Source organism: Tiliqua scincoides, chromosome 10, assembly GCF_035046505.1.
Source record: "Tiliqua scincoides isolate rTilSci1 chromosome 10, rTilSci1.hap2, whole genome shotgun sequence".
In the NCBI taxonomy this organism is placed as follows: Eukaryota; Metazoa; Chordata; class Lepidosauria; order Squamata; family Scincidae; genus Tiliqua; species Tiliqua scincoides.
The window spans coordinates 23,567,436-23,579,637 of NC_089830.1; the positions used below are offsets into that span (position 1 = coordinate 23,567,436).

General features: G+C 47.2%; 1 protein-coding gene across 1 annotated transcript in view; it reads left to right on the forward strand.

Moving 5' to 3' along the window:
- The window catches only part of LOC136661046 (uncharacterized), a 30,548-nt gene that overhangs the window by 7,885 nt on the left and 10,461 nt on the right, over positions 1–12,202 (forward strand). The window contains exons 4-5 of the mRNA XM_066638065.1: positions 5,322–5,764; positions 6,133–6,343. Of these exons, the coding sequence (XP_066494162.1) occupies positions 5,322–5,764; positions 6,133–6,343 (654 nt within the window). The remainder of the gene's footprint in view (positions 1–5,321; positions 5,765–6,132; positions 6,344–12,202) is intronic.

Sequence of the window (12,202 nt, forward strand, 5' to 3'; positions counted from 1 at the left end):
CCATCAGGGCCCGGTGACTTATTGATCTTTAATTTATCAATGAGGTCTGAAACATCTTCTCTTTTAACCTCTATCTGACTTAACTCCTCGGTCAGGAGGGGCCATTCGGGCAGCAGTATCTGCCCGAGGTCTTCTGCCATGAAGACAGATGCAAAGAACTCATTCAATTTCTCTGCCACCTCTAAGTCTCCTTTCATCTCCCCTTTCCCTCCCTCACCATCCAGAGGGCCAACCGCTTCTCTGGCGGGTTTCCTGCTTCTAAGATATTTGAAGAAACTTTTATTATTCCCCTTAATGCTGCTGGCCATGTGTTCCTCGTAGTCTTTCTTGGCCTCCCGTATCACATTACATTACATTAAGTCTCAGTGACTGAGATTATCTATACATCATCTTTATGAATCATTTTATAATGTAGGGTGGGCAGAAGGTCATTCTGGTAGATCCAACAGTGACCAAAAGAAACTCCAAAGCCTTCAGCCTTCCCCCCTCCTCCTTTTTCCCTTTCTCTTTTGAAGTTTTTTGCGTGTTTCTGCCCCAGCTCTTGGGAACCCAGGTTCAAATCCCAGTCTACCCTTGTCTGGGCACGCATGGGAGGAATGATGAACAGAGTTCACTCCGGAGCTTTAGGTGCACATAAATGAACAACCAAAACATTGAGAGTCTCCTCCAGGCAGCCATTCTGTGACATGAACCACCTCCCAACGCTGCCTTTTTGTGCTGGAAGCTTCCAGGGTTCTGGCATTAAAACAAACAGAGTTTCTCCCAAAGGCTTGCCTATTCCTGGTGTAAAGAATCACTGCCTAATTCCAGAACAAAAATACATTTTGACCTGAAGCAAAGCACCAAATGGTGCCCCCTTCCCTCCCCTTTCACTTTTTCCTAAATCAAATCACCCCCCTTTCTTCCTTCTTTCAAATCTCTTCCCCTTTAAGTAGGAAAAAACAATGTGGTGCCCTTTTGCTTTCCTCTGCAGACCCTCCTTGGCCTGGTGGGGCTGCTGTCCTGCCCCTGGGAACTGGACCACTAGTTTCAATCTCCTTTGACACCCCCTCAAGGCTGAGTAGCCAGGGCAATGGACTCCCCTGTCCCCTTAGCTATGAGAATCAGATAAGCTTCAGCTGAGCCCAGCAGATCCCACATCAGAAGGTCAAAAACTGGATAGAAAGAGGGCCTGAAGACTGCAGAAAACTCAGCCAAAAAGTGTGCCATCAAGGTGTAATCATGGCTTCCATGTGTCCCCAATCTGGTCCTATAATGAGTATATGCCTCCAACCCTATACACATTTTCTTGGGTGTAACTCCACTGAATACAATAGGACTTTGTTCTGAGTAGATAATACATTTGATTGTGCTGTAAGACACATGTATGTAGTGAATTATAGGTCTGTTTTAGCAGCAGAAGGCAAAGCAACAATGAACCCCTAGAATGGAACCGAGTTCTGTTTGGTGGATGGGTCAGGAGACCTATAAAGGTGAAGGAAAAGAGTTTCCTTTGTTCTAGCTTTGCCTCTGGCTAAGGGGGCCTGAGATCTGTGACCATCTTGGCAAGAGTGACCCAACTTGACTGCAGTGAGATGGGTTAGACTGGACTATGGAAAGCTCAGACTTTGGTGAGTGATAGTTAGAGTTAGGAGTTAGTTTTTTATTGTTTTATTAGTGCTGAGTGTTGTATTGTCTTGGTGTGCTCTATTCTAAATTCCTAAAACCTTGACTGATGCAGTGCTGTCTGTATAACTATCCTTTAAACATATATTCAATAAATCCTATCTATTACAACTGACTGGATTATTGGGACTGGTGAAGTTGAAGGGACTGGTTGTGGGAGACAATCCAGTGTGCCTGGTGTGGACCCTGGAGACCCAGTAGTGGAAGCCTACTCCACGATTCAGGCCGAACCCAAGGGGGCTCAGGCTGGAGTACGGCTCAGGGGAGGGTTCCCCAAATTTGGCCTGGCTACCAGGATTGGAAGCTCTACTGTTAAAGAGCAATTGGTAACTGAAGTTGGAAAGGCCTGCGGGGTGTTAAGTGGTTATAGAGGTTTATGGCCACTTGATTACCCAAAAGGCAATAAATAGATTACACGGTCCACAAAGGAGTGTTGTCTTGCTCTTCACACTGCGTGCCTGCAGCAGCCTCTCTCCTGTGTGCCTCTGTGTTGCCTTGCAGCAGCCCAATAGTCATGCATGGGCATTGTTGCCTGTGAGTTGTAGCCCCCCCCCACCCTGCACCCCAGTGCATTTGCTACCCCCTGCACCCCCTTAGCTATGCTACTGGCCTTGGCCCACAAATCATTTTGTTCGCACTCTTCTGCACCTTTTCCAGCCTCACTATGTCCTTTGTGAAATGTGGCAACCAGAACTGAACACAACCCTCCAGTTGTGTCCTTACCATCAATTTGTACAATGGCATGATAATACTGGTCATTTTATTTTCAATCCCTTTTTTAATGTTCCTTTAATTGGCCTTCTTCACCACTGGGTCAACACTTCCATTGTGGTGTCCACCAGTACGTGTATGTTTTTATTTTTTTTATTTCATGCCCTGATGTGCATCATTTTACACTTACTGACACTGAGGTGCATCTGACATTTTGCTGCCCGTTCCACCAGGTTAGAGACATTCTTTTGGAGCTCTTCACATCGCTTCCGGACTTCACCACCTAGAAAACGTTAGTGTCATCTGCTGCCAGGAGCCCCGCAAAGGAGGATTCTTGGACTCCTGCCTGCCACTGTGGTCCCCAATGGTATAGGCTCAGTACCCTCTATGGGGTTCCTGGGATATGCCTACCTGGCTTGTGCCCCTCTTCCTCCCTGAGCCTCTGAGCCTTATTCCCTGACTGGAATGTTGTCAGGGCCTTTGTTGCGCTACCATGTCAAACATGTGCTGAAAGGTCCAGATAATATCACAGTTTCCATCTACATCCAGGTGAATTCTAAAAGATTCCCGAGGCAAGACTTTACCCTTCCAGAAGCCATGCTGATGCTCCCTCAGCAAGGCTTGTCCTGTATACTTTAAGATTCTTATCTTTGCTTAGGCTTTCCACCATCTTACGTGGAACCTATAATTTCCCGTGTCCCATCTCCTTCCTTTTTTAAAAATAGGAATGACACAAGGTCTTATCTAGAGGGTGCCATGGTGGGCATTCCCATTCTGAGGCAGCAGTTTGCCCACCCTTGCATTTTTGAAAAAATATAGGCAGGGAAAAGGAGTGGGGAGGGTTGAATGAAAAGCTTTCAATAAAAGTAAAAACTTTTTACTTTTTAATGCTTTTTGCTTTTTAATGATTTTTAATTGTCGTGATCCTGGGTGTTGTGAAGCACAGTCCTAACTTGCCCTGGAACAAGCAGGCCAGCGGGCTGTGCTGTATCCAGTGCAGAGTGTGGGCACTTAGTGGCTCAGCCCAGGGCAAGAGGAATCGCTTCCCCTTACCTCGGGGAGAGTCACTGCAGCCCAGATGGGACTGCTCAGATCTGCGCCACCTCCAGAGGTAGCGCAAATCCAAGCAACCCGGGGCTGGCCCAGGCTGCCTGGAAACGGGGTTAGGATCCAGCATAACTACTGGATCCTGGCCCCACCTTTCACTCCCCGGCCCCCCCCGCCCACCCGCCCCTGGGAACGCCTGCTGGCTGCCCTCCCCCCGCACTGGAACGCTTACCCTCCTCAGACCTCTGTACCAGCCAGGTTCACCTTCCCCAGGGCCCATGACGGCATGGGGAGGCTAGTGCAAGGACTTGCGTCGGCCTAACTGCTTCTGGAGTAGTGCAAAATTGTTTTACAGCACGTAAAACTTGCACCAGCTTAATGTCATGTTAGGGTTGCACACTTAATGTTATAATTGCTTTTAATATTGCATTGATTTTATTGTTAGCTACCTTGAGTTCCCTTTGGTGTGGGGAAAAAGGTGGGATATAAATACTATAAATAGAAAATAAAATAAGTGCCTGCATCACAGTGATGTTATACTTTTGCAGGGATGCAAGCCTGTGTGTTACACTGGTGTGCAAAATGAAAGGATAAGTTGGTCGTTATTTTCTATGTTTCCCCTGGGGGCTGGGGATAAGAATAGGCCCTCGGTTTGGCTGTACTTGTTGTAAGAGGTGACTGAACAGCCACTGGATAGATGGGACTCGTCAGCCTGGGAAGGCAGCTCATCTGAGAGAAGGAAAACTCTGACCTCAAACCTCCACTGCCTTGTGGCTACATCCAGTTAAGGAAAAGGCTTCAGGAGTCAACCTCGAGGCAAAATCCGGAGCTGGAGTCCCTAAGGCAGTTCATGACTGTACACAGTCACACTCTGGCAACTCCTGCGACGCTGCTGGAACCAACCGTATTGGCCTCTGCCTTTCCATTGGACCATTTCAGCGATGTGGAGAGGGGGGATTTGCTGCATGGGTAAGAGCCAATCCTCCATACCTACTTTACCCAGGCTTCGCACACTGGAGAGGACACTCTGTTCCAGAACCACCATTCAGAGCGTGACACCATAGTCTTCCAAGACTGAAGGATGCCAACAACCATTTCTATGTAGACAAATACATTTTACATTGCATGCTGAGATACATTCATTCCAGGGATGAATCCAAGGGGGGGGGGTTCATGGTTGAGTGCCACCTCCCCAATTGTCACACTAGCAGGGAATGGCACTTGTCAGGATGAGGAGTAGCCCAAGCCCTTCCGGGAGCCCTGGACTGCCCATCAAGAAGAGGCGGCTCCACTGGCAGGTAGTCTGGGCAGGAGCCCAGGTCTAGCCTAGCAAACCTTGGCTACAGAGGCCAGTTGATCTGGGTGCCAAGTCCAAGTGGCAGCCCAGGTCTACCTGCCGGGTTGACCTGGGCTCTGCAGTTCATGGAGTGCTCATGCCCCCCCCCCCGAAACTCAAATACTGGATCCACCCCTGATTTGTTCTATGCAAATTTTTGGTACATTGCTTCACAGATGATGAATGCATCTTTCACCCACCCCCTCCCAACAACAACAACAAAATTCTCTTCATAAAATTTGGGTGAGTTATGGATCTTTAATGTTTTCCATACTTATCCTTTCATTTTGCACACCATTATAGATACCAGGCAGAATTGCCCACCCTAAAAAAACAACCCACCGCCCAACCACCTCTAGAATCCGGACTATGGATCTGGAGTGACATTAGATATATTCCAGTCCTCTGGCACAAAGGCCATTTTAAGGAATCTCCATTGGTAGAGCTAGAACTACAGAAATCCAATTTTCCAAAATGGCTAAATCCATCTTGTCAGAGCAAAGTGTCGTTTGAACATTGTCTAGCATAAGTTCATAATCGCAATCTCTCCTTGCGTTTTCAGATCACAGACAGCCATGGGAAACACTGCAACAAAATTACTCATATTAACTGCGCTTGCTAAACTGAAGGTTGTTTCGGAAGGAAAATCTCTCCAAGATGTGGCAGCTCAAGCTCAAGAAGAGTTGAATGCATTAGAAAACATCACACTCAACATTGCCATCACAGGGGTGTCGGGTGCTGGGAAGTCATCCCTAGTCAATGCCTTGAGGGGTGTTGCAGATGATGAAGAGGGTGCTGCTCCGACTGGGGTGGTAGAAACAACAATGCACCCAAAGGGGTATCCACATCCCAAACTCCCCAAAGTTCAAATATGGGATCTCCCAGGAATTGGGACACCTGAATTCAAACCAGATGAATACCTAAAGAGGGTGAATTTTAGTCAGTATGATTTCTTCATCATTGTTACCGGTGATCGCTTCACTGAACATGACGCCAACCTGGCTCGTGAAATTTGGAAAATGAAGAAGAAATTCTACTTTGCACCAAAATTGATATCCGTTTAGATTCTTAAAGAAGGAAGCATGGTTTTGATGAGAAAGCCACCCTTGAAGGGATAAGAAGTTACTGCTGTGAAAATTTGAAGAAAGCAGGAGAGTCTTCTCCAAAGGTTTTTCTGATATCCAGCTGGGATCTGGGGATGTATGATTTCCCCCTCCTGCAAGAGGCCTTGGAGGATGACCTCAATGACCTCAAGAAACAGGCATTAATTATGGCCATGCCTGCTTACTCAAAGGAAGCCTTGGAAAAGAAAAAAGCTGTGATGGAGAGACTCATATGGAAATTGGCTCTTATTTCATGTGCTTTTGGGGCAGTTCCTGTCTCAGGTGTCTTTTTTGCTTGTGACGTTGCCATCCTGGTGGGTGTCATGAAAAAGATCTGCAGCGTCTTTGGCTTGGACGAAGGTTCCCTACAAATGCTTGCGGAACGGGTTGGCCAGCCTGTCTCTGAGTTGAAGTCTGTTATCAAATATACTCCACAGGCTGGAGAGATCAAAACAGAGTTTGTCATCGATCGCTTGGCCAGGTCGACATTTTGTGCAGCATCAACCATTATAGAATTGGCTCTGGATTTCATACCAGTGATTGGTTCTCTATCTGGTGCAGAACTGTCTTTTGTCACCACGTACTACGTGCTGAAGAGCTTTCTGAATGATGTTCTGAAAGATGTTGAGAATGTTCGTGCCAAAGTTGTTGAGCTGAGCCGAAAGAGTCCTAAAATATCTATCTATCTATCTATCTATCTATCTATCTATCTATCTATCTATCTATCTATCTATCTATCTATCTATCTATCTACAGAGAGAGAGAGAGAGAGAGAGAGAGAGAGAGAGAGAGAGAGAAGCACACACACACACACACACACACACACACACACATATACAGGAACCTCAAGGCCAAATTGGAAACACTTTTGTGGGTCCGCCTCTAATTTTGCGGGGCCCCTTCTCCTAATTTCTTTTGCTCTGGGTAGGACTCCTGTACCTTTAGTATGGTCGTTCTCAAACTTTTCCAGCCTGCATCTTCCTTGATCCCCCTGACTGTTGGCCATAGCTCTGCATTATGTTACTTAGGGCCAGAAGTGACATCATTAAGCAGGAAGTGGCCAGAAATATTAACTATATTGATATTAATTGCATTGTATTAATCATATCATTAATTAATGCAGATTAAAAATATATTAATACACCGCAATATATAATTATAAATGATAAGCTACTGATCACTGTTGCAGACAGGATGCAGACAGGATGGTGTACATGGTTCCTCCTCTTATTTTGTCCTCCCAACAACCCTGTGAGGTAGGTAAGACTGAAAGATAGTAATAGTCATGACATGAAATTAATAATAAAAATGGCCAGAAAAGAAATGCATTGAATTTTTCCCCACAAGCAATGGATGAAATTCTGCATCAAATGGTATATAACATGATGGTATTATTCCTAAAAGCCATGATTTCCAGAAGTTTGGTCACTAGGTTGTCAGCCCCCCTTCCCCCCAAGGATGTCTCATTGCCCTGTTTTGAGTTAAAACAAAGTAGTGTTTGTTAAGTGACACCCAACTGCAGGTGTTTGTTGGGTGTCACTCAACAAACAAAGTTGTGTTTGTTGAGTGACACCCAACTGCAGGATGCAGCACACGTCCCATTGGCACCACTATGCCAGTGCTCGAAAGCAATGACGTAAGGGGTTAGGATTGCGCCCTAAGATAGGAACGCTGACCCCTGCTGCGTGGGACAGCTAATAAAATACACCACTGGCACCACTGGCATCACAAAAATAATTTTGCACCACTCTTGGACTGAGTGGTTCAGGGTAAATATCTGCTATGCAAGGAGAAACATCAGGAGGCCACTGACAGAGAGGGAATTATCCCCCTCCCTCAATCATATTTCCTATTACATGTTCTATTCTATTCCATTACTGTCATGTCTTCTATTCTATTACAATAAAAGAAGATAGAAAAAAGTTTTGATTCTGTGTTGCTGGAAATGGGGAAATGGCAATGTATATGGGGGCACAAGACACACACTGCCCGTGCCTCTGGCTTCCCTCCAACACTCTTGCATTCCTCACGAGGAGACTGAGACAGAGCAGTCACTCTGAGAGTGGAGCTGGTAGAGAGCTGGGGTATGATAGCCAATCTCCTGACCCTGATTAATCCATTTCTGGCCAGCCCACAGGTATACGTATTTGATCCCTGTTGCATTTATGTGACGTTGGGAAGTAATGGCTTAAAACACCATTCTGGACTAAAGTGAGTTCATGAACTACCTTTACGGGCAGTTCCACATAGATCATATTGCAGGAATCCACTTTAGAGCTTATCAGAGCATGAGTGGTGTAGACCCTGGCCTGAGGAGAGGGGGAGAAGGGGGCAAAATCCCTGGGGTCCAGGCCTTGACAAAACCAACTATACCGTACAAAACAAATTGATTCAGGGTTGCATTTCCACGACAGCTTTAATCCACTTTCAATGCACTTCTATTCCCTCGATGCATTCTGGATACCGTTGTTTGTTAAGGGCAGCTGTAACGGTTCTGGGATTCCATTAGGGGAATGGAAGTGCATTGAAAGTGGATTAAGGCTGTCGTGGAAATGCAGCCCAGGTCTTCTCCACAAGCACCAACATGTACGTATTAGTACAATTCCAATGGGGTAAGTCAAACTTACACCTTCAGAGCAGAACTACAAGACCCCAGCAGTAGGTCACCCCCAGTTCAGTTCACAGAATTCCCAGGACCCAATAGTTAACCCCTTCTGGTTTACTGTGTGTGTCTTGAACACCTCGCCTTGGATCCAGTCTACATGTGTTCAGGCATTGTTTAAAGGTGAAATTAACAGTATGGAGTACAAGTCTGGAGCAAAGAAGAAAACAGAAGAGAGAGAGAGAGAGAGAGAGAGAGAGAGAGAGAGAGAGAGAGAGAGAGAGAGAGAGAGAGAGAGAGGCAGGCCAAAGTGGTATTTTTAAGAAGAACCCCAAGGCCCATCGTCCAGCATCCTGTATCTCACAGTGGCCCACTAAATGCCCCAGGGAGCACACCAGACAACAAGAGACCTGCAACCTGGTGCCACGCCCTTGCATCTCGTATTCTGAGGCAGCCTACTTCTACTGAAAAACCTGGAGTTTACGCATACCCATCACGGCTTGTAACCCATGATGGATGCTTCTTCTAGAAATCTGTTCAATCCCTCTTTAAGGGTAACTAGGCCAGATGCATCACCACATCCTGTGGCAAGGAGTTCCACATATTAATTACACACTGGGTAAAGAAAATTTCCTTTTGTCCATTCTAACTCTCCTGACTCTCAATTTTAGTGAACGTCCCCAATGTCCCTGGTGTTGTGTAAGGGGGAACCAACCCTTCTCTGATGATGGTCTTACCCTGAAGATCCCTCATGGTCAGTTGGCTTTTGCTTCTTCCCCAATTTTCCAGGATGCAACTCTTCCAAAAGCATCTAACCAAGAAGAGGAGGCATGGCTCCCTATACGAGTTAGCTAAGGGGCTGTCTCATTGAAGAGAAGGACTCTTGAAAGCTGTGGAAAGGGAACTTCAAACCCCCCCCCCAGGAGAATCTTTCAAGCAGAGGGTCCCTTGAAGGGGAGGGTTTCACTTATCTGTCCCTCCAAGATCCATTATGCTGAATTTGGCTGAATTTAGATGCTGGATATGTAGCAGCTTAGGATGGGTGGAGGAGGAAACCAACCTACTTCAGGGATACAATTTTTGATCTCGGACCAAAAAACCATAATGGTTTAAGAATGCATAGAGGGAACCAGGCACCCCATTCTAAAGTGTCTGGAGGGAATTCTACAAAAGTAAAATGACCCTCCTAAACGTCCAGTTGCAGGGAGCCCCATCTCCTGACCTGGGGGCTAAGAGGGGAATGCAGTGGAAAATAAGGCAGGGTGGTATATTTTTGGTGAGCTCTCCATCACACACCCCAAAACATAGCTTTTCTGGGTGGTCACAGCCAATGGGATCCCATCAAAACACCAAAAGAGTCAGAATCTGTGTCCCAGTCTCCACCTCCTTGAACTTACTGTCCCAGATATTCATTGGCCATTTGGTTGCAGTGTGGCTATAGCTCTTTTTGGAGCTCTTCCCAGGAAGTGAACAAAGTGGATGCCAGGAGAGATGTGCTTCCCTGTAATGGCCAAGAGTTTCTTGGAGTTGCTGAAGAGCCTTTTGCCCAGGGATCTTCAAGAAGCAGGCTGCAAGGCACCTGGTCTCCTTTTCTTAGTGACAGCCTCTTCCCTCCCTGAGCGAAAGAGCCTCCTCTCACTGTTTCTAGGGGAAGGAGTCTGTGTTTTCTTCCTGCGTTCTGATTCCTCCTGCAAAAATCTGGCCATCCGTTTGATGCACATTCAGTTTGAACTTGGCGTCTCTTAACCTACTGCCGTGAATGAGATTGAAACAAGACAGTAGTTTCCCATCTAGCAATTGTTGGAGGAATTTCTTAAACCTGGTTTTTCTCCGTTGGGGGGGGGGAGCAGAGTCGCTTCAGCAGCAGAACCCCCCTTTGCTGGGAATCAACCCCAGGGAGCCTCCCACACCCGGCTGACTGCTAGTCAAGAAAAACACAAACAACATTGGCTGGTTGAAGTTGCAAGAACAGATCCATTTACTCACAGTTCCTTAGTAGTACAGTTACAGCATCTGATTTAGGAATCAGAGGTACACTGACTTAGATAACAAGGCCCTATAGCTGCCTCGTCCTGCATGCCATGTGGTCAAGATGGCGGCGCCAGCAGATCCCTGCTGCATGCCATCTTGTCTGCTCAGTTGTGGTGAGGAAGAGATAAGAGAGAGGGAGGAGAGCGTGCTCAGGAGTTATATAGGGTCTGGGTCACGCCCCTTCCACATAGGTCATTAGAAGTGGACAGGTAGATTGCAAAGGACACTGGGCTATGGCTTAACCCTTTTTTAGGACAGTCTCCTGCCACCCCTTGAGAGCATACGGAGTTGCACCAATTCCAACAGCAATTTGATATGCTGAACTTCACCAGTCAGGAGACCTGCTTCCTCTGCACTCTAGGCTGTTGCAAATTCACTTACTTATGAGCCACAAAACAAGGGAACATGAGAAGGTGCCTTACAGCCAAGGTGGGCTTTGATGTCCCCCAACTCCGAGTCTGAGAGAGCCCTGGGCTTTCTCCGAAACCTATCAAGGCTTCCTGATGAAAAAGGTCCATAACAGATCACACGCTGCCCCAATAGAGACACACTTTGCCACCACTGTCAGTCTTCCCTTGTGATGCTCAGGTACAGGGGACTCTTGCATGTGCTCACATGTGGGGATGAGAAAGCCCAAAAGGCCTGGCTAGCATCCCATCAGGGCTGACCCATCCATGGCGTCCCTGAAGAGAGCCCCTTGGGTAGCTGACAGATGGGGGCGCCCATCTGTGCCCACCTTCTTGCTTCCACTGTTTCTCCTCCACTCCCTGGAATGGAGAAGGAAGATGGGACCAGAGAGGAAGAGGAAATGTGGAGGGGGGAGAGTGATGAACTAGAACAGTGTTTCTCAAACTTTGGGTCAGGACCCACTAGATGGGTCACAAACCATTTTCAGGCGGGTCCCCATTCATTTCAGTATTTTATGTTTAATATATTAGACTTGATGAAAGAAGACATGGGGACTGAACCAAGAGATGGAACTGAACCAAGAAATGGGGACAACCAGGCACTTCTCAACTGGCTTGTGGTTCAGGACCAGCACAAAAGTGGAGAAGGGTTTTTTTGTTTGTTTTTTTGTTTTTTGTTTTTTTTACCAAATGGAAATGTGGTCCCCTTGCTCTTCCTGGGGCTTCCTAGGGGTGAAGTGTCTTCAGTGCTGGCCTGGGAGTTGCATCAGTCCCACCACCCTGTCCTGTCTCCACCTAGGGTGAGGTTCACTGTCCTATCCCCGGAAACAGGCATCCTGCCCACACTACCAGGCAGCTCCTCAGGGCTCCACAATCCAGGAAGGCAGCTCTTCCCACTGGAGGAAAAAGGATCAATCCTGTCTTGTTGCTGCCTTGGGAGGCAACCTATCTGGGGAGGGGGGTAAACAGTCTCTGCCTCTGGGGGCATTTGTAGTGGTGCTCTGTGGGTGATGATGTTTCTGCCCCCTGCAGCAAGGTTGGAACCTGAAGGACCAAAGTATGAGTGTTTGGCCAGTAGCAGCAATGGTTGGAGTCCCTGCCCTCCGACAAGGGAGGGGACATGCTCCAGGTTGTTAGCCGTGGTGGGAATGAGGAATGTTCAGCCGACATAGTTCGTGGCAGAAACACAACCGACCCTATTGAAGTGGGAGGGGAAGAGACACCGGAGATCTTGGCAACATTCCTGCTTGGAGGGAGTGGCCGTTCCCCTGGTATAGCTGGAGTTGTGCCAGCCTATTCA